Source organism: Lepidochelys kempii, chromosome 3, assembly GCF_965140285.1.
Source record: "Lepidochelys kempii isolate rLepKem1 chromosome 3, rLepKem1.hap1, whole genome shotgun sequence".
NCBI classification, from domain to species: Eukaryota; Metazoa; Chordata; order Testudines; family Cheloniidae; genus Lepidochelys; species Lepidochelys kempii.
Window position 1 is genome coordinate 165,401,639 of NC_136382.1, and position 23,450 is coordinate 165,425,088.

A 23,450-nucleotide genomic window follows, 5' to 3' on the forward strand; every position below is an offset into this window, starting at 1 on the left:
TTTTGAATCTATAAATGAGAGCTAAACAACAGGCTGATCCTTAGTAGTATATTTATGGAGCAAAGGACCAGGAACAATGCCAGGGAACCTACATATACAGTAAAAACTAGCCAACATAACACAAATATCAAATAATACTCACAACGATATGTTTGCAAATAATGTACTGACCAAAAATTATTTGTAAACAAATGTGTTGCAAATAACTTTGACTAAGGAAAAATTGTAAACTGTGTATGGACAATTCTTCAACAGGAAAAGAGGATCAATTCACATAATATACTATACACTTCTAATAGTGGACTAACCTCTATCCAATGCTAAGAAACAAAAATATGGTTTTATTATAATAAACTAAATTGGAGATAAATTGTTTATTGAAGCTATCCATTAACATCGCATTTAATCTGTATGTGATTGTTCGATTTGAAGGAAGAAATCAGAAATTTGGTGCTGACAGTTTTAAAAAATGAAAAGATACAGGATCTCTGAAGATAGGCAAGGATGTGCACAAGTTTATGATAGCCATTAGGATATACTTTCTTTCATCATTAGATTGTTGTTGATTACAATTAGGAAACTTATAGCTTTGAAATTATCTTTTTTATGACCTTGTGGTAGTTTAAAAGCAATACCTCATTGATTAAATAGGTTTTAGTTCATGCTTCCTTTTACTTAATGATCTGAAAACATATTATCCTGATTTACACATAAAATCATGCTGAAAGCATGTGGCATTCACTAGAATATGTGTGTTTAAGTAGAATTAAATTAGCACTGAGAGTTATTAAAGAAATCTTCCATACCATTTTCCACTGGATTGTGAGCCATACTGAAATGAATAATAAATGAATCAGTGCATATGAAAGAAGTACTGATATATATGACATTCTATAATCCATATTTACCTTTCCATTATGTTTTATTATAATCACTGTTTAATTTGAATGCAATAACATTCTAATTCATAACGCTATATTCTAAGTGTAATAGTTATTTATCAGTGGGACAAATCCTGTACATTGAAGTTATTGGGTGGAATACTGGCCCCATTGAAGTAAATGGAAATTTTGCCACTGACTTCACAGGGGCTGGGATTTCACTCATTGATATCAGTGGGAGTTTTGTTTGACCCCAAGGAATGAAACAAGGCTGCAGGATTTGATTCTGCACAGTTATAGATAAAAACTGTGGGTCAAATTCTGATGATTTATACCCATGCATGTCCTTGAACTGTGCACATGATGGCAGGATTTGACCCTATCTTAGACTCCATCTTTTAACCTCCATGGTTCTTGAAATTTAAGACTACATCCGTGGGAAATAGTGACAGAAGCATTGTTTCATACAGAAGTGTTTAAAAAGTGTGATCAGGAATATAGAGCCACCTGTAGTAACTCATCACACAAGGGAGTGACAAAAATTGCTTGATTAAGTGGTGTGTAGCAAAGATGGTGAAGAGTTTTACTTAATACATTTGGAGATACTTGGACAGGGAAAGGGTTTCTTTGGACAGAAGATTGCCTAAAAAGGGAGGGTGGTCTCTGGAACACTACAAGGTTTATAGTATTTAGTAATGTATGGGGGTTGAGACCTAAATACATAAAGATTAATTATAATCTTTTAGTGGGTGCAAAACTGTAGCAATAACTTTTCAAGGAGCACAAAAAACTCTACTGTTCAAAAATATGCACTATGGAGAATACATTATAGAGTATGATAAAAGGCCATAAATCAGGTGGAAAGGTAGAGAACAAATGAGAATTCTATCTTAATAGTCACAACAAATCAATACTATTAAATAGTGGGTATTTTTTCAGTTGATTCACTAATTTTCAGACAAGGTGTCTTTGTTTTCTTTGATTTTTGTTTGAAATATATTATACTTTATTAAGCCATGTATTATTATGCATATTGGTCTTATCAGTTACTTAAGAAAATCTATCATCTTAATTACTGGGAATGCAGTTCTTTGAGTTTACTTAAAATACCAAACCGAGTTGCAATGCTTAAATTCAATACTTTAAAAAAAAACCAAAAAAACCCATCTCAGAAATAAAGAATATATTTTATATAAGTGCTTGACTAGAATTGCAATTCAGGTTCAAGAGTTCTTGGAAAAGAATTAAAAAATAAAATAAAAATTGAATCCAAATGTTAATCCATAAATATGAAACTTTCTTTTGACCCCTTACCCTGTAGCGGTCCAGAGTTACTAATGGGGTTAGGATTTCAACTCTTAATGGGACTTGGTGCATTAGTGTTTTGTATGCATGGAATTCAGCATTCAGTTTAATAAGTGGTTGACATTGGTGATGTCCCTTAATTTGCTTAAATCTAATTGGCTCTTTTATCAGTCAAACCTGTATGGATTGGCAATTGATCAGAAAGGGTCAGCCATGACTGTGCATGTAGTTAAATGATGGAACCACGAGTTAAAGTCACTTTTGCATAATAATAAGCTGAAACCAGGAGAACAAATTATCTTAGAGTTGGAAGGCAAAGAAAGCAGAGAAGTTTTGCAGGATGTTCAAGTTCAGAACAAAGGCATTATGGAGTGTATAAATTTTAAATACACTGCATTTTGCCTCAAGACTTAAAGCTTATTTTTTTCCAGAAGAACTGAAATCTTGTCTGAAACTGTCTTTGTTACATCAAAGAACTGCACAGAAAGCAAAAAGAGACAGAAGAAGCATAAAAGGGCATAGTTTAAAATGATTAGTGACAAATTTCATACCGCAGAGGTAGAAACAGATTTCTTCTGAGTTTTCTATTTTCCCAAAAAGAATAAATTCATTCTATTTATCTTATCCTAAACTGCTTTGGTAGAAGTTGTAAAAGGTACTTGTTAACAAGCCTCTGCACCATTTTGAGGTTTTAAGCTAATAAAAAATGCTGGAAATAAAATTGTTTTAAAATTAATTGAATTAGCTAAATGCATTTAAGGTTTGAAAATGATATAAAAAATACAAAATGTAAACTGCAAACAAAATCCCCTTTACATAGTATGCATATATTAATAAGTATTATTTATTTGTGATATGGTAGCACCCAAAGACCTCTCTCTGTATCAGGGTGACATTACACTAGTTGGTGTACAAACAGAGAGGAAGATGCATACAATCACTGGTGCAAAGAGCTTCCATTCCAGTTAGACAAGAAACAGTTGAAGTGTTGTGGAAGGGATTACAATATGCTGTACTTTTAAAATGGAGACAATAATACTTCCATGCTCTCATTTTTCAGTTGCCTTGTCTATTTGGATTGTAAGCAAAGATTCTCTCCTAATATACAATTGTACAATGCCCAGTTGGCGTCTCTAGGTGCAACTATAATAAAAATAACAAATAATTATAATAAATAAATAACATCTGAGCAAAATGATCAGGATGATGGCAGATATTCTCATTGTGCCAGATTTGTGTCCTCTTTTTGTATGTTTGTTTTATTTATATTACAAACACTTAGATTAGATGTTGTGTTCTTTGTTTTTTTCATGATACTTAGGGTTGAAGTGTGAGTGAGAACAGGATTGTTGGAGTGAGACAGGGAAACTGAGGGGGAAGGAGGTAGAAGGGGAAGGGGGAAAGGAAGGAAGGTGAGCACAGTTGAGAGGCAGAGTGGAGTGAATATTCAGGAGTCTGTGAAGGCTCTTCCTGGCTGCTTGTGCTGTATTCCATGTGGACGGAGGAGGGGAGGCCAGCTGCTTTGAGGAAGGAGCCCCCTAGGCTTCTGGGCTCCTTCTGGCTGTTGCTCTGTTCCCATGTGAAAGAGGGAAGGGAAGCCACTAGAGCTGCATGGAAGGTTTTCAGTGAAACAGATGTTCATCAGTGTGATGGAGTGTGTACCCCACACAGGCCCTGACAGGGTTAATATGGACCTGAGAGGGCAATTAACATACCTGGCAGATAGAGAAAGCCAACCTAACTGACAATGAAGACCAGCTAAAGAGGGGCTGGTTGCAGAGGCGCCGACTTCCCACATTCCCCGGGGGTGCTTGACCCCCGCTCTGCCCGAGGCCCCACCCCCACTTCATCCCTTCTCCCAATCCCCCACCCATGCCCCGCCTCTTCCCACCCCCTGCCTACAGACAGCAGCTGCACCATACCTGGCCATGAGAAGGTGCTCCTGCGGTGAATGAATCCCCTGTACAATGAGGAAATGCCAGTTAATTGCAACGGAAACTCTTTGTGGGAATGTCCCAGTTTCTCAGGTCCCGGATGGGATTTCTGGCCCAAACTAGAGAGAGAGAAAGAAACTGACTCTATAGCTCATGGTTAAGGCACTTTCCTGGGATGTGTAGACTCAGGTTCAAGTTCCTACTCCAATAAATATTTAGTTATTTGTACAAGTTGGAACAGCTTCAGCAGAAAAGATTGAGAGAGACCCACTCTAGAATAGCCAGTAGTCTGGTGGTAGGGGCACTCATCTGGAATTAGGGGACTCAGGTTCATGACACTGGTCTGAATCATGCAGAGCAGACACTTGAGCTAGGGTTTCCCACAGCCCAGGTGAGTGCCCAACCACCAGGCTATTAGCAATCCCAGAAGGGGTGTCTTTTGACAAGCTTCACAAATCTCTTGATTCTAGCCTGATGAGGAATGGGGAAACTTTCAAAATCTCAAAAACCTTTGTGGGCTGGGAAAACCAATTCCCTTCCCACCTCTAGAAGCCACTCTCTAATTAAGAAAATGGCTGCATAAACAGTGAAAGGGATCTCTTTAATTTTTAGCATAATTTATGGAACATATTTGTATTTATGATTAACTCAGATACAGAGATGCACAAGTGAGGGAGCTTTCAGTTTCTTTACTGGACTCATCCTCCATTGGGTCTTTTTCTCATGGCACTCAGCTTCCTCCATGCTCAGGCTATTCCTTTCTTTATTCACAAGATTGAAAAGTGAGCCTCCTTGTGTACAGCCCTTGGTGTTTGATCACCAACTACTTACATGACCACAAATATTGCAGCCAGAGGGCCCCCTGACACTTTTACCTTAGGGAGCAAGCTATGAGACTGGATATTAGACCACATGGCAGAGATCATTGACCTAATTTTATAAATAAATAAGAGCCAGATTGTGCTATCTTTTATACTGGTGAGCATTTACTCATAAAAGTAGTCTCCTTGAAGACATTGGGACTACTTGAATGAATGAATATTTAGTGATGTAAGGATGGGATGGTCAGGTCCAAAGTATTTAAGGATGGGGCTAAAGGCCACAATATTGGGGTTATTCCTGTGACCCAGTGGGTATGAATTGCCATGCCATGAGAGTCCATGTTAAATCTGGTCCAATAAAAAAAAGGAAAAAGTTTCATCAAAATTTTTGAAATTTTGAGTAATTTCATTCCAAAACAAAATTTTAAAAAAATCATGTTTCTTGAATTTTTTAATTAAAAAAGCAAATATTTCAAATTTCTGATGTTGATGGTGATATTTCATCTCCATCCTCAGTCCTTATCCTCCCCACATGCCCCGTTTTGCCTCTAAATGGAATGGAATAATGTTTGGGATGGGGGGAGCCATTGTCCTTTTTGTAGCCTTTTCCAAACTTCTTAGTTTAAAAAGTGAGAGTGGCAACAGGGAAAATATGAAATCAGAAAAAAATAAGAATGAAAAAAAGATGTTTTGATCTCATTCTGTTGCATTCAGTGACAAAAAGGAAAAGCTCAAGGTTTTGGTATTTTGAAATATCAACATTTTAAAATACTTAATTTTGAAACCTCTGATATTTCAAAATAGCAGCAGTTCCAGTTTGGATGAAAAACTGGAATCTTTTTAAGAAACAGAAGGTTCTCAGAAAAGTTTTCACTTACCCCAAAAGACCATTTGTGTGTGTTTGGGGGAGAGGGTGTTAAAAGGTTTTGAATGAAAATTTTGATCACCATTCAATAAGCAGGCAGTGTCTGAGAAGAGGATATGCTAGCGCTATGTCATTCAGCAATGTCCTGCTTAATTAAGGAGTAACAATGATAAACTGTGTGGACATCCAGCTTTTGGCCATAAGGATGGTGGCATGGGATATGAGGGTAGGGTTGTAAATGTGTTTATGTAGTAAAGTGGGAGTTGTTCTCATGTCTCAAATGAAACAAAAATCCCCCTCTAGCCTCAGCTATATTTATCTGATTGTCACTTTCATTAGTTCTCCTTCCCGCTTTTATCCTCCCTTTCCTAATCTGTGCAGCAAATCATTTTCAGGGAACTGATAGTGAGTGAGTGAGTGTGTGTGTGTGGGCTGGCCGGTGGGGGAAGGGTTGGGGAAAGGCAGTATTATATTTTCTAGCTGGCCTAAGACAAAGTGCAAATGGGGGGCAAGGGGAGCACAGGTGAAAGACCACATTTTCAAATTCAAATGGGGGTGGGGCACAGTGGTACACCTGCCTCACTGAATTTGAGCCACCCAGGAACCAATTTGAGGCAGCTGTTCTAAATTGCACCTAGTTTCAACAAACCTCCCCTCTCTGGTTATCATCAGTTCAGTGGCATTCTTGCCACGCCTCTTTCCTCTAACCTAGCCTGCAAGAGCCCTGTCTCCTGTCCCCTCCTTTGGGAGCTGTGAAGGCGTGGCATAGCTGTAGCTAAACCACCCAAGGATTCTCCATACACTTGGGCAATCACTGCTTAGATGTTACATGAGTTTTGAGGCTACTTCGTCCAGAAGCAGTGTAAAGCAGCTAGAGTGAGGAGGTTATCAAAGACCTGACCCAGTATCTGCAGCTTTGTATGATCTGGGAGGTTCTGGATATTCGTACTGGATTTGGGAATGCAGATGAGACAACACATCAAACAGCTCAAGATAGTACATTTATAAAGGTGCAATTAACCCAAAAGCTGATGTGGCCAGTTACAAAGTGATTGCCCTAGCGCATGGTGAATTGGGTGGCTTAGCTGTAGCTAGGTGCAGGGGGCTTACTCTAGATCTCTGCAGAACTTTAGTCATTAGCATGAGTCTTAAGTGATGCATAGTCATTTGCAGACAAACTGTACCAGAATATATTTTATGCTAGAGAACTAGAAACTGATATATGAACACAGAAAAATATATAAAAAATATGGAAACCAGGCTGTTGTGGGATTTAGCAGTGGATGGTATTTTAAAATGGCAGTCTCTCACCATATAAACTTCTTGTCCGTCCTATTCAACTGTGTATAAAACAAGTGCACAATTTAGACGATGTATGCAATTTAAATAAAATCTTAAGCCTATTTGTGCACTGTTTTTCATTCAGTGTAAATCTTTCCAAGACTGTTAAGAACTGCTAATAAAGTCGTCATGCTTTGTGATACATCCTACAATAAAATATTTATGTTCCTAGTGAAAATATACCGAAGATGTGTGAGAAATCACATCATGAATTTGTCCTGTCACCTGTTTTTACATATATACAAGTTGTGGGGGAGTTGGGAACCTATTTTTTATGCTGCTGCAGTCGCATGATTTGAGCCCTTTTCTACACTCCTTTTATTTTATTTTGGACAACACTGCTGCAGTTTCTACAACAAGATGGCATTTTCATAAACTGGGAGTCGAGGCCAATTTCAGGTTTTTGTCATTTACTTTTTGTACTTCCTGCATTAAGGCATCATGATTGTAGAGGTTATTCTACTTATAAAACATATGACTAAAGCACCAACTTTGTGTTAGTGAGCACAGCAGAGGAAGCTTTGAAGTTCCTCTGCTTACAATGGACTCTACAAGCCTCCAGCAAAGTTCTGCCAGCCTAACGCGTTTACATATTCTCATGTGGTTTACATAGGGGGAGAAAGAAATTAAGGGACTCTCTTAAGAGCTTCCTGAGGGCAAGAATAGAAGGGTGGAGAGAAATCAAAACCACTGTTTTTCTCATCTTCACCAGGGGATAAAAAGAGAGACATTGTTCCTTAAGAATCATTGCCATAAAAGTGCTCTTGCCTTTGTATCTTTCCTTTCTGATTAAAATAGCCCCTATATGGCTCGCATTTTGTTTAGTTTGAAAATAAATCTGATCCTATCTTTAACTTCCATTTGGTTCTTAAGTCTCTTCAGAATTCATGCTATTTTTAAAAAGAGATCTATTTATTTTGGAGTCACGTCTATCACTGGATATTGACCTCCCCCTACTTATCATAATTTATCATTCTCTCTCTTATCGTGAAGGAGCCTCGTTGGTGCAATCCTTAGGGTTAACTGGCTGGCCTGCAGGAGAGAATAAGCTGTTCCATGACAAGAGGTGAAATAACTTGCTCCTTTCTCAAAGCAAGGGGAAATCAGTGGAGAACCTCAGACTGTCTGTGCCACAGTGCATTCTCTGGTCTGCTCATGACAAAGCACAGTTATACACTGGCCCTTATTGTGGAGGTTAAGGTTGCGATCAAGTTCTTTGTGAATCCTGCCAATAGCATTGGATGCTGACCTCCATGCAGTTTTTTTTCTTCTCATCATGACTTTTTTTCTGTGTCTGCGTGATTGTACACACATACATGTGTGTTACACTTCTGTTTGTAGCTTTGTGTCCGTGTGCAGCCCCTTACCTCTCCCTCTGACAAAAACAAAAAAAACCCTCTCACTTAAAAAGGATCTGGTCAAGGGATGGCTTCCTACTGAAGTTACTATCCTAATCACTCATGATGGGAGAGAGAAGTGACTCATGTCACAATGGCACTATTCAGCATCGTCTTAATATTTATATAGTGATTTACTGTTTTTAAAGCTCCCTGTAAACATTCACTAATTAGCCCTCAACACTCTTGTGAAGCAGCTGTTCTCACTTTACAGAAACAAAAAGAAAAGGCGTACTTGTGGCACCTTAGAGACTAACCAATTTATCTGAGCATAAGCATTCGTGAGCTACAGAAACAGAGGCTTACATTCTGGTCTGGTCACAGACATGCAGGCACTGGGGTTTCACACACATCACCAACGCTGAATTTGGCCACAAAGGGAGTCAATGTCTGAGCAGAGAACTCGGATCATTGCCTGATGGTAGATCTCTACACTGTTCTCTTGGAAGGTGAATGTTTTCACTATCATCTGAAAATGCAAAATGCTGTTATTACTGTGTCACAGCTTCACAGACCAAACGACACACTCACAGCTCTTTGGTGCGTCCCATTGCAAGAAAACATGCAGTTACTTTTCTTCTCTTTTTTGTTTTGTTCTTCTCAGAAGTTTTGAGGACTCTGTTGAACTATAGCTCAGACCATCACTCTTAGGAAAATTACCATTTTCAGAGTATTGTGTGAAATTGGAGTATTGGAGACTCCTGTTGATTTTAGTGGGAGTCAGGCAGCTAAAAAACCTCCACAATGGTTTTGAAAGCTTACTCCATAAAATCAGTGGCATGGTCTCTTGGTTTAAAAAAAAGGAAGTATTAATTGCCTTTTACATTTCTTGAAAAACAATAGAAGAAAACTGGAGTAGTGTTTTCATGAGTCTTCCTTTCCATCCCTTCATGTGCTGTCATTTATATATGCAGAGTTGGCAGTAGTGCCTCTGCTTATGTTTTGGGATGCGGGGCAAAACACAGCCAACTTAGCTTGGACTTGGATACGTGCTACAGTGAAACTAAAGTGATTACAAACAATTAGGCTAGGCCAGCCAATTGTTGAACAAGAAAACAGTGTTCAAGTCCTTTGTAGTCAAGATGCTGAGGGGCAGATCCTCAATGGTGTACAAATGGAGCTATGGCAGTTAGCACCTGCTGAGGATCTGGTGCCAACGGTGCATTAATGAATATACGGTGTATTTGTAATGTCTTTAACAACAGAGTGAATATCCAAAAGTGAATATCATATTTAATAATTGTATTGAGATCAATGAATAGAAAGCATTGTAGGCTCAATTGTACTGAGCAAGCTTAGTTCTTCTGCCCCAGGAGAAGACTAGGAACTGGATTATGACTGTGTCACAGTCTGCTTCCTGGTTCCCCTTTTCTCTTTTAGCCCTGAATTTGGCAGAGATTATTTCCCTTGGGGTCCTGGCTAAAAAGGACTATTTTTCCTTAGTCAGCATTATTGTTATTAGATATTGACGCAACCCTGATTACACCTCAATGCTGCAAAGCTAACTTGCAACTTCTTTACTTATGGACCAGATTCTGATACCTTTGCTCAGAACAAGTAACATCTTACTCATACTGCCAATCAAATGACTTATTTGTCAGGGTGAGTAAGTTTCAGAATCTGGTCCTAAATTGGCTATTTTCTAATATGTATTAATTTATGGATATTGCCACTATGATACCAGCTTGTAATGTAACGTGACAGCCCTAGCATAGTAGCTGGCAGTTTTGAGAAGTGATAAGAATTTTTGTTTACTCTGTAAATTTTACTGTTTGGGTTTATCAGGCTGGATCTCACTTGTTACATGAGAAAATAACTAATAGTTACATAGACATTGTGTTTTGCTATTTTTCTAATAGTAATAATTTCCTCCTACAACTAAAGGCCTGATCCTACTGTTTTGCATGTAGATCTTCTGTTGTTAGTACAGCGTGCCAGTCAATGACAGGCTTGGGTGATGTAGGCAAAACTGCTCTACAGTATGAATGATCACTGATTCCATTAAATGAGTTCCCCCCCCCACTTCCTGTGATATGCACACATTTTCCCCATTAGCACTCACGGGTATAGAGGCACAAGCAAATGTTGAGAAGAGAAAAAGCCGCAGAATGTGGTGGTTTGCTTTGTGGAGCTGACTATATCACTTTATACATGAATGTAAGGAAAGCTGCTAACAATTGTGATATATTAAATTATAACTGAGAACTAATTCAGAGATCAAAGGTGCTCTTTGGGAGAGATCATTTTACCTGGTAGGAAAATGATTACCTTTTTTTCCAGTCTCATATTTGTACTGTATGTCTTGGAAATATCATTCCCTAAAGTTTCTGAATCTTGATGTTTAATTGAACACAAAGGTCTTTGAGCAGCACAATGGGAGTGGGGGGCCTGGTTTGTTGGTAGAACTGTGTAGACGGAAATTGAAGTGTACATGTTTTTTCTCATTTATCAAAGAAGTGCAAGAATCTAAACTGACATTTTATATCAAATGAATTATGAACTGTGTACTGTGTACCTAAGGGAACAACAACGAAATTAGACTTTTCTTTAAAAAAAAAAAAAAAAAAGAGAGAGAGAGAAAAAAAAAATAGGCTTTTAATAAAATATACAATCAGTTTTGGTATTTTGTCTGAGCCTGCCATACGCTGTAGTTTTTTTTTTTGTAAACTAGAGCATACAGGCTACTTCAAAGGGTATATGCTTTATAGAGAATTGAAGGCAGTAGGTTAAGATAATGCACAAACTAGTATTTCCACTTAATATTGTTGCTTTGATGGGTTTGTTTTCATTCCCATTCACCTCTGGTAAGCAGGAAATGATATTCTTCTTCATACTAGAAAATACAGTTTAACTGAAGAAAGTAGTAAGATAATTTCTTAGCTTCCATTTGCTAAAATACAGTTGTAACTAAAAGGAAATTTACAGAAAGCTAAGATTTAGAAGACACTACTAAACCATTTAGGAGTAAATTTTTGAAGGATTACACATGCAGTTTTTAGGTGCATGACTCACATTTCCATTAAATGGACAAAGCTTCCTATAACCGGGGAAAGGAAAGGAGGTAAAGACCCCATGAAGTCCAGTGGGAACCAAGTTATACCAATTTATGACCATGGAAGATGTTTAGATGCTGTGGTACTGGGCCCTTAAACCATAAGGTAGACAGGAAGGGAATGGCTAAAACCCCATGTATTCTCTGGGAATGTATCCCTTTGTCTTCATGGTGCTTTTCAGTATACATTTTCTTATGCACCAAACCCAAGAACAGGTTATTATTCTTATACAGCAAAAATTTACTTTACCCAGATAAATTCCAGAAGATTAAGGAAATTGGTATGTATGTAATCTCATGGTCTAACTCTCTGTACTTCTCACAGAGTACTACAGAGTAAGCAGTGGAGAAGCTTATTCATTAACATATTCACAGAATCTGAATTACAGTGAAGCCAAACCACCTTTATTTATTTTATTACAGTAGCACCTTGAGGCTCAAGAGCCAAAGCCCTAATGTGATGTGTATGATGCACGTTACACATATTGAAAGATAGTCCCTCCCCTGAAAAGCTCACAATATAAACGGGACAAGACAAACAATGATTGGGAGAAAATAAGTAGTATGGTTAACCGTATTTAACAAATGAGGATCTAAAGTATAGAGAGACTAAAACCTTGGTCCTGAAAACCCTTACACACATGTACTTAACTTTCAGCACCTGAGTAGTTCTATGGACAGTATCCACATGGTTATGTTTAAGCACATGACTAAAGGTTTGCTGGATTGGAGACTTTGTGACTTGCCCAGGGTTGATACAGGCAGTCTGTAGCAGAGGCAGGGACTGAACCCATATCCCCTTAGACACAAGAATGTCTTTCTATGTCACCATCTTCAACCTCCCTTCTCCCCCCCCCGTGAATATTCAAGCAAACTTTTTGTTTTTTTGGGGGGGGGGTTGTTTGTTTTTTTCCCCCTGAATGTTTGAGGAGGGCATTTGTGTGCAAATGAGCATGTTCACATGTGAACAATTATATTTGTGCATGAAGTGCTCATCTGGCCACCCTGTGTACACACAGTTACTTGATGTGAATGTGACAAGACAGAATTGATTGTAAAATGTACTAGACAGCTAATAAAATTGGTTTATATATTTGTGTCTCCAGCACATAAGGAAGTACTCAGCTACTGTAAAATTTGCCATCCAAATGCCTAGCCAAATATATTAAATGTGGAAAAAGAGGACCAGAAAATGTTTGAAGTGTCCTATGATTTCCTAGCCTGCTTATCTCCCACTATATCTTTCTCCTTACAGGGCTCTCAGTCTTCTCCTTGAGAGATTCAACATCCCAAATAATATATTTTTAAAAAGAATGATCTGTTTGCAGAAAGTTTGCAAACAGAAAAAGGGGTCAAAGTCAGTGGAAATGTTTTTTTGTTACAGATAAGTTTTACTAGCTGTGCTGAAGCTAAAAGAATCTAAAGAAGTTAGACTAGTTTGAACTTGTAGTCCAGATCTTTCTCTAGTTGCACAATGCATACTTAGCAGTCACTTCTCACATTAGTTATTGGATCCTTCATGAACAATAGCCAGCTAACCTTTAGGTAACTGGCCTCTTATTCTGTAGATGATAAACAAGTGAGATTAATTGACAAACATCTCTCTTTTTGTTTAGTAACAGTGGGACTGATTCTGCTATACTTATTCACACAAAGTAGCACTTCACTCCCGTGAGTAGTAGGGAAATCATCTATATGGGACTATTAATGGAGTAGGATGCTAGTTGATATGAGTAACAATATCAGAATCCAGTCCAAAACTGTGACTGGTTTTTAAGGGCCAGATTCTGCTACCCCACCATGTTGAGTAGTACCTTGTTCTGCAAGTAGCCTCATTGGAAATTATTACTCAGTGTTGTTAAGGGTGGTAGAATCTGATCTTTAGCAACATGTCTGCTTTGTGGCATGTTTTGGTTATTAATACAAACAATGGACCATATCGTTCCTTTTTAGTCAAAATGTAAAATATTTGTTTTCCTTATCCTTTTCATTTATAAACCACAGCACATTGCAGCAGTCAAATAAATGAAAACAGTAAACAGTTTGCTTTCAGGTGAAGTTGTAGAGTACATGCCCACACAAGTGAATAGGAAAGGAGAAGAGAGAGAACTTCTTGCTCTTGTAAATTATTAGTGTGTTTATGAATGTCCAAAGGGAGCACCTTTGCAAAGAGAAATTCAACCGTTATGGGGAAGAAGAATTCTGAGGTGCAGTTTTCAGTTGAGTTACAGTAAGTGCTTGTTTTATGCACTTCACGAAGCTACCATAACTCTATTTTCAAACAATCTAAAAGGACAGCAATGACATAGATGACCATCGTTGTGAAATTGACTTTGCCTGAGCCATGTTATGACCTTAGTAATCTATGCACAGCAATTAACCAGAAAAAACTATCGCTAATACAGGAATTCAGGTGTAAATATGATAAGTAGGACACACTGAGCTTTACATATTTTCCTTTCATAAATCTATATTTGTATTATATATAAAAGAATTCAGTAAGGACCAAATCCTACTGTGTTGCATGGATAAATTACTAAGAACATAACAGCCGTACTGGGTCAGACCAAAGGTCCGTCTAGGTCAGTATCCTGTCTTCCAACAGTGGCCAATTCAGGGTGCTTTAGAGGGAATGAACAGAACAGGTAAGCATCAAGTGAGCCATCCCCTGTTGCCCATTCCCAGCTTTTGGCAAACAGAGGGTAGGGACACCATCCCTACTGGGAGTAGAAGATGAAGGAAATCTTTCTTTCCCACTCAGCAGGTGGGAAAAGAATGATAAAGGAGTAAATTGCATGTCATGATGTCAGGCACATCATGGCTGGATGGAGTGTGATCTAGTGACCATGAGTCCTGCAGTCACCTTCAGTATACCGTAGCTTTTCAAAGAAGCAGTAAGTGTGCAACATGCTGTGTGGTGTGGCTGCCCATCCCAGGCCCGCCTGACCTGTGCTCTTCTCAAAACTGTTCTTCTTGGCCACAACTTCAAGCATGGATCCTACACAGAAGAGTAGTATTTTACTCCAGCTGTTAGGTGCAATATTACTGTAAAGTTTTTACAGATGCCTCAAATACATTGCTTTAAAAAGGTTCATATAAAAAAATTAGTACTGAACTAATCACAGTGCCAATCTAATGTCCTACTTTATCGTACCTCTTAAGACACATACGAAGGACGGCCCACTGAAGCTAATGTTCCCATTAAAACCATCAAGTGGTAATGATTTGTTTGTTACTACCATAGGCTAGATTTGAACCAACAACCTAGAGTTAAAGGCTCTGTAGGCTGCTTTCAATTCCCTGATATATCCACTGCTCCAACAGAAAATGTTCAGGCTGTTCAGACTCTTGATCTTCAAAGGACTCCAAATAAATCCAAATAAGATATTGTACCCCAAAAAGGTATAACAAATGAGAATTTCAGCTCTGAGGTTCCCTTCTTAAGACCGTTCATAAAACACCTGCAGATAACACACACAGAGTAGATGGGCAGAATCCTGTCCCTCCCTCTGCTACATGCACTCTCCGAGGTAGTAAAAAGGTGTGGTCATGTTGTTTGCAAGAGCTTGGCTATGTCTACACTACCACAGTAAGTCAACTTAAGTTACACAGCTCTGTTATGTGAATAACATAGCTGGAGTCGATGTAGCTTAGATCAACTTACTCTAAGTGGTGTCTACGCTGTGCTGGGTCGACGGGAGACACTCTCCCGTCGACTTGCCTTACTCTTCTTGTTACTGGTGGAGTACCGGGGTCGACCGGAGAATGCTCTGCCGTCGATTTAGTGGGTCTTCACTATACCCGCTAAATCGACCGCCCCGTGCTTCGATCGCCATAGCGTTGATCTGGCAGTAGTGTAGACATAGCCTTTGTGTGGGGAGTGGAAAGGATTCAGTCACTTCTATTCACCTGTGGTTTTAGAAGGACTTTGTGACACCCATATGAATATTGTACATGGGGGAAGTTTTTAAAGTCGCTTTACTATGTAATAGTATTGCCTGGGTACCCTTTTAAACATCATGACAAATAATTGGTTTTACTGAGCAGTTATAAATTGTGTCTCTGACAGGTATTTATAATCAATAATCAGTCAACTAATTGTCTGTTGGCATTCTTTTGTATCTTCTGTAGTTTAGCAGAAGTTCAAGTTGGGTAGTGCGGATAAACTTCTATATAACTTGACTGAAGTAGTGTGCCTGTGCTCTCGTCTTAAAACAACATAAGGCACAGGACACACATCTTAAATGCTGCTCCTATAGCCTTGACTTCAGGATGGGGTAATTAATGCTTTTGGAAAGGGGAAATCTGTTACACTTCTGTTCACTTCAGAAGCTGATGCCTTGAATACAGTTAAGATTGTATGAAAAAATCAGCTCTAATTTTGTTCTTTCTTAAACTGATGTAAACCAGGAGTAACTCCATTGAAGTCAGGCTCCATAAGAGTGCTGTCTTAAAACTGTCCTTCAGTTTTTCACTGTGGCCGCCAGGCCATTGAACAAAGCTTTGTTGAAGTCCCATTGCTGCTGCTGTTTTGCCATTGCCTAATAAAGTTGTACTATACAACTTGGGTTACTGGAATAGCTATTGTTGCATGCAGATGAATGCAGTTTGATCTTAAATTAACAGCTACGAATTACGCACAAAATTGAGATAAAAACAGATTTAAGGATTCAAATAAAATTTCAAAAATCAAATTTTTCTGAGTAGGTCAGTGTCCCAGTGGCAGAACTGCTACTAAAGACCTCCACAAAATGCCAACAAAAGAACAGGCAGATGATTAAGTCAGAAGGAAAGGTACACCTCAGTGAAGACTTCCAAACCCGAGCAAGAAAAGAGGAAGTATTATCTGCTGTGAGTGGGCCAGCAAACCCATCCTTTTTCAAACAATATTTCGGGATAGCAGAGATCAGCTCTGAGATCTACAAAGTGTAGGATGGATCATGTGCAATAGTGACATTGCAGATAGGATAAGATGCTTGGGTACATAACTGAAAAGAAAAACCCAAGAATATTGGATGTGTATATTACACATTGAATAAGTGAGATGTTCTGACTGAAGGAGTTAAAAGAGAAACCAGAATGACTCTAGTGCACCTGTGAAAATGAGACACAGAAAAAGCAATCTTCTGTTTTGGCAATAGATAAAGGTTTATAACTACCATGCCCTTCTAGTGATGACATATGGCCCAGCAACATGGTCTCTCACTGAGTAAATGAGACAAAAACATGTGCCTATACCGAGAATTATGGAGAAAGCAATGATAGGAATTATGCGGACAGAACAAACACCAAGGTAACAGGCATGCTTGAGGAAAACCAAGAGAAACAAATGTCAAGGTGCAGAACATATTGCCAGAAAAAGTGACTAGAATAATATGGTCTTAGAATGGACACGTATGAGAAAATGAATCAGAGGTGGCTAAACAACAATGCAGTGAAATAAAGAAACGAAGTGTGTGAATTAGACCTGGAAAAGGGCAAGAGTGAACATGACTTAAGGAGACATTCATCCAAAGACAGAGTGACAGAACTATGTTATCATTGCAATAGCGCCTCAATCTTATGGCAACAAACTGTGAAGAGCCAGTTCCTTCCCCAGTAGTTAAATGTCTGCTGTCATAGTTTGCATGCGCACATGTGTAAGGAAAACATTTAGATAAGAAGCAAATGCAGCACCTGTGCTATTTTAAAATATTTTGCATGTGCAGATGTGGCATACTATTAGAATTACATTTGCATAGTTATAAACTCTTGTGTTTGCCTTCTGCAGATACTATGGATATACCAGCGTGAGGACCAGTTCTGATCTCAGTTACAACCACTGTAAATCTAGAATGACTTCACTGGAATTACTCTGAATTTACACCCATTTAATAGATATTAGAATGTAGCCCTTCAGCATGTTCTTGCTCTCATTAACTTACGTGGCATTGTACTGAAGTGTAGAATAATGCAGATCCATTTAATGGATATACCACTTAATCATTCAAATAATAATGATTACTTTTGGTGATTGCAGTTTAAAAGTTTCTTGTGTTTTTGAGAGAGATTGCCCTATGGACTTTGGAAAACACTTGTGATTGGTAAATCTCTCTCAAAGCAGTAGAGTCTTTCAGAATAGAGGAAACACGTACAGTGCAGCCACTGTATAAAGGCTTTTCATCCTCAGTCATCTTTGAAAATCTTAGAGATCTATCATTAGCTCCTTTTTTGTTGAGGAAACTGAGGCACAGATGTTCAGTGACTTTTCAAAAGCCACTCAGCAAGTCCGTGACAGATCAGTGAGTAGAATGCATCTCTTGGCTCATCTTCCTGTATCTTATTGCCTAGATTACATTTTCTCTCAAAACTGGTGGTATTGCCAGTTTAAACCATTTATTATGCATAATTCTTTCTCCATTTGCTCTCACAATACAATAGTTAAGGTAGACAGGTAATTAAAGACTTTTCCCCATCCTTTATACTCTCTTTTTGTAGATGAAGCATGATTTTTTTTTTACCAGGTCTAGTTAGGATTTACTGGACAAGATGTTGATTCAGTAGGTTGCAAATGGAGTGGTTGCCCCCTGAGGGTGATATTAAAGCTTGAGGGGAGCTTTTTGAGCAACATTGCATCTTAAAGACAATATATCAAGCTGATAGATACATGGCTCTTCCGTTGAGAAACCTGCAGCTAAATTATTTCTGGTTACTAGTTATTGCTTGGGTACTTTGGGGAATAAGAGTAGGATAAAAGGGGTTAAACTGAGGGAAATATTACATTAACATCTCAGTTATGGGAAGTAGCTGAAATAACCAGAATATGTTCTATATTTAATTTAGAATGATCAGGTTGTTTGTGAAACACTTCGAAGTTTTAATGATCAAAATGTGACTAGTTTTCTAGAGCACCTTTCTAGTTATTACTCGACAGAGACTCAAAAGTGAGTAGTCTTCCTGTAGTCTTCTTTTTCACAATGCATATTAATGACATTCTCTGCAAGATCCAGGAAATCCTTTATACAAAAGGTATATATTTTGTACATTCTAAGATTTGAAAACCTCAAAGGACCAAATTAAGTCAATGGACCTATACAGGGGATGAGTTTGGCCCACATTTTCTATTGTTCTTTTCATTGTACCAGTACAATGACATATATTTGGACCTCTAATTTTTGATTATCTAGGCAACTAAATTCATATCTGTATTGTAAATAGCTGACTATCAAACAGCTACATATTTGTCACTTGAACATTCCTGTACCACCATAATAATTAATAAAAATACATAGAGTTTATTTGATCCTTTTCATTTGTGAATCTCAAAGGGCTTTACAAAAGAGGTAAGTCATTTTCTCCATTTTACAGATGAGATATCTAAGGCATATAGAGGGCTTCGAAGGACTTGCCTAAAGTCACACACAGCAGGCTACCGGCAGAGCTGGGAATAAGCACAGTTCAGTGACCCAGCCAGCGGACCACACCCTTAGCAGGCAATATGTTATATTTTCATAATACTTTTCTCAAATATAGTGGTGTGAACCCCAGCTTGTTGGCCAAATTACCAGTGAGTTAATTAGATTCCCTTACCTGAATTCCCCCGGCATTTTCAGCTAGTGGTGGTATACTTCTGGTCTTGATCTATGTAGAGTTTGTGTGTGTACTTAAACAGTTGGTACATTTAAACTTCAGATGCAATTTAATTTTGAATGAGATGGTGCCCTACCTCATAGAGAGATTGTGTGGCTTAATTAGTGAATGTTTGTAAAAGCATTTTGAGGTCCTTTGATGAAAGGCACTACAGTAATGCAAAGTATTTTTATTTTAATTGCTATTTATTTTTATTCTCATTTTGTACTGGCAGAGCTTACTTACAATTGACCATACAAGGCACTTTACAAATGGATGCTAAAATAATGAATGATTATGTATGTGTACTGTATTTTGCACACACAGATTTTAGAACATATTGCATGCCAAATTCTGATTTTAGTTTATCAGTGTTAATCTAGAACAATTTCATTGACATAAGTGGAGTCTCTCGATTTACACGAATGTATGGTAACTGAGAGAAGAACTTAATCTTTAAACTCTAGCAGAAAGGATTCAGGCACCATGTGGTCACAATGTCTGTTTTTTGCCACTTGGGAGACAGCTATTCTTCACATGGTACATGAAGATCATAAAGCTAAATTACAACGTGCTGCTTACCCAAGTGCCCAGTTTAGTAGTTCTGCCAATCATTTGCAGTTCCTTAATGTAGGTGCCAGTTGAACATGCTGAACCATAGATTGGTTTACAGTAATCTTCCAGTCAGCCTGGTACCAGAAAAAGAGAACAGCGATGAAAAATTTCTATTTGGATGACCACAGAAAGATGCAGATGATAACTACTGAACCATCAAAGACACCAGCATTTTACAAAAGTTTAAATGAAAAAAAAAATCAAATAATCCAACCTTTCTATTTAACGTTCTGAAAATATGCTGTTTTGGCATCCAATACACAAATGTCATATGTGTTATACATGAAAGGTTTATCAAGCAGGTTAGTCCTTCATGGTGAGAAAAACATAATGTCACAATCTCAGCTGATGTAAATCACTTCAGTGGGATTACACTGATTGATACCAGTTGAAGAGCTGCCTCGGAACCTGGAATAGGGCTGGATCGATGATTCCTGGGCCCACTCAATAAAAGTTAGAATTAATCAAATGGAAGTAGTACTGTTCCAAATCCTCAGACTTCAGTGGATCTACATTCATTTATACCAGCTGAGTATCTGATTTACCAAAATGTGTGTCAAGTTTTTAATGAGAGAAGGGGAGGGGTATTTGAATAAAGTTCCTGACTTTGCTGCCCTGCTACTCACATTGAATAATACTTCCTCAGTGAGATGTTCCTTTGATTTCAATGTGAGTAAAGTTGGCAGAATCAGGCTCAGGGTGGGGACTGATATACTAACAGGTGGGAGAGAATGTTACATCTGAATTCCTTTTGCGTTTTGGGCGTTTCTCTCAACCCAGTGATATTAGTGTAAGCGTATTGGAAAGAAGAACATAAAGAAGTACAATACTTCGGTAACAAAAATGTTAAATTAAATGGACCATGTTAACATCGCTGTTGATCCTGAGGAACAGTTTTTCCAGTATATGGAGCATTTTGATTCCATCCAGCATATGTTCTCCACGGTTTTCTCTGCTCTAATTCATCCATGTTTTTTGACAGCTCCAGATGGCATGCTGCCTCCAAGGCTTTCATCTGCCACACCAACCAGTCTTCAGGTTGTCTGGTCTACACCAGTTCGCAATAACGCTCCAGGCTTACCCAGTTACCGACTCCAGATGAGGCCTAGGCATTCCACTGATGATATTCTAGAGTATGCAAACAATAAAATGCTACTGTAAATTGTCAGTGAAGAGAAGTAAAATTATTTTAGATGTGGCTCACCCCTAGGGTGGCTGTGGTCTTCTTTTCTACCTCCCCCTCCCCCCTTGTATTTTGGAGCTTTATAACTCATTCTTCATTTCTTTCCAGGTTATTTTCCAGTCCCTCTGCTTCCTTAAGCTACATAGTCAAAGATCTTCAGCCATATACAATGTACGAGATGAGAATGATAGTCTCCAATGGTTATGGTAATACATATAGTGACTGGACTCAAATGATTACAGCAGAGGACAGTAAGTAGCTTGCAAAAATACACAGTGCATTCCCACTTATTTTAAACATCTGTTAGCAGATAATACAAATACATATCCTTCTGCTGGCTAGCCTAGCATCGCATATGATTTCTCTTTCTTTTATCTCATTTTATTAGCTTAATAGTAATAGCATATTTTCTCCCTGAGAGCTAAGCTACAGTAATAAAAATACCTAAAAAATCTTGTATGAGTTGTGTGAACTGTTTATTAAAGGAATGTAAAGGAATATTTTTCAGAGAAATACCTCATTTCATTATATAATATCTCTCTCTAGTCACATATGGCCATATGTAGATAGAGAAAAATATTTGTTAATGTGTATAATTTGTTAGAGTGAGGGGTTTTTTTGCATTCTGTGAGCTAGATTCTGATTTCATTTACATCAGTAAATGTATTGAAGTCAGTAGTAAATGAAGATATAGCCTTGTCGTCTTGTTCAGGATATAAAGAAGGATGTCATTTATTTTATGGTCATTGGGCTGATGCCATCTAAGTAGTGTGACAGCTTTCTGTAGGACTTTTGGATACTGATTCAAACAAGTGATCAGTAAGAAGAAGGCACATTTTATTATTGCCAACCCCTTGACCCATCCACCGTATCTGGCATTAATTGGTCCATATTTTGCAAACTCACTCTACTTGCATTTGTTTGACAATCCCTTGCTTTGATACATTAAAGCTAGGGGGGTGAATGTAGCCATTTTAACTGACATATGTTGCACAGGTACTAGGTACAATATGAAAACAACACATGAGAAGGTGTGCAGTTACCAAACACACAAATGCACATACACCTCAGATACAACATAGTTGGAGTCCAATGGCTGTGTAATGAATGTTTCTAGTATAGCCATAACCACACTTCTTGAAGGTGCTGTTGCTTTTGAAAAATGTTTTCTTGCATTTTTCAAATCATTAGCTAATGACCCCAGTATACCAGATATCAGAACAATCAAAATCATTGCCTAAGAGATGCCTCCTGTCATATAACTCATTTAATAAGCAAGATCAATTCTGAGAGAAAAATATTTTTCTCTAATTGAAAAAATAAAATCCCAACTAATTGGTCCTGCTTTTCCTTTTACTCCAGATTTACACTGGTGTGAAAAACAAAATCAGGCACCTTGGACCTAAAGTATCAGAATTAATTGAGGTATAAACTAGCCACCATTTGTGGCTCCTCATTGTCCCCACCCCTTTCTCTAAGATCAAAGCAGACTGTATTCAGAAAATGTCTCAAACAGAAATATATCTTAATAGAGCATCAGTTGAAGACATGTTTTTTACAGCTGGGCAAATCATTCACAAGAGGTAACTTTTCAGACAAATGTAGGCCCCAATCTTGGAAACACACAAGTGCTTAAATGTAAGCACTTGAGTCGCCCCATTGATTTAAATGGGACTACTCACATGAATGAAAAAAGTTCAGTATATGAGTCAATCTTTGCAGAACCAGAGACTTAGCCTCTTTTCTACCTGTGAAGATTTTTGATCAGATCATAATTTCCTTTAATGTACTTGTTGTGTAAAATTACTTCATACATTTTATGTTTTTTTTTAAAACTGTGGATTGACTGAACAGTTATCTGTGTGTATTTGTTGTTCAGACTATAATAGTTCTCTGAGAATGGTCAGGTAAATCACACAATATTGTTTTTTTCCTGTGTGGGATGAGTACACATTGAGCTCAGTCATTGATGTATAAGTTTAGAATAGGGTTTCTGCAAATATGTGTTGTGCAACTTCTAAATATGCTTTTTGGGTGAAATTCACTCTTGTTCAGAGACCTTTCTCAAGACCTATGCTCCACTTTATTCCCACTTAAGACCATAAATGGGATTTTACTGGTGCATAGGACTTGTGCCTTCTGTACAGGAGTGAATTTTACCTTCTACGAACATTTTAATGAAAAATTTGATTGCATTAATGTCCGTAGGTAGTAGACACAAAAGGGGCATGATGTGGCTGAGGTGAATTCATGTAAACATTTGAGGAAAAATTAATGGAAAGCTTTCCATTAATATTTGCCCAGCTCTAATGTTTTGAGAATTGCTATTCATTTGCTTCTTAAACTGTTGCTGCCACATCTGGTTTTTCATCTTGAAAAACACGATTTTTGTAACGCAGTTATAAAATCTATCCCCTCCGTGACTGTGCATTCATTGCCCTGCCCTGC

At 38.0% G+C, this 23,450-nt stretch overlaps 1 protein-coding gene across 1 annotated transcript in view; it reads left to right on the forward strand.

Moving 5' to 3' along the window:
- Positions 1–23,450, forward strand: part of USH2A (usherin) — a 572,584-nt gene that overhangs the window by 357,212 nt on the left and 191,922 nt on the right. The window contains exons 38-39 of the mRNA XM_073338913.2: positions 20,802–20,952; positions 21,111–21,253. Of these exons, the coding sequence (XP_073195014.2) occupies positions 20,802–20,952; positions 21,111–21,253 (294 nt within the window). The remainder of the gene's footprint in view (positions 1–20,801; positions 20,953–21,110; positions 21,254–23,450) is intronic.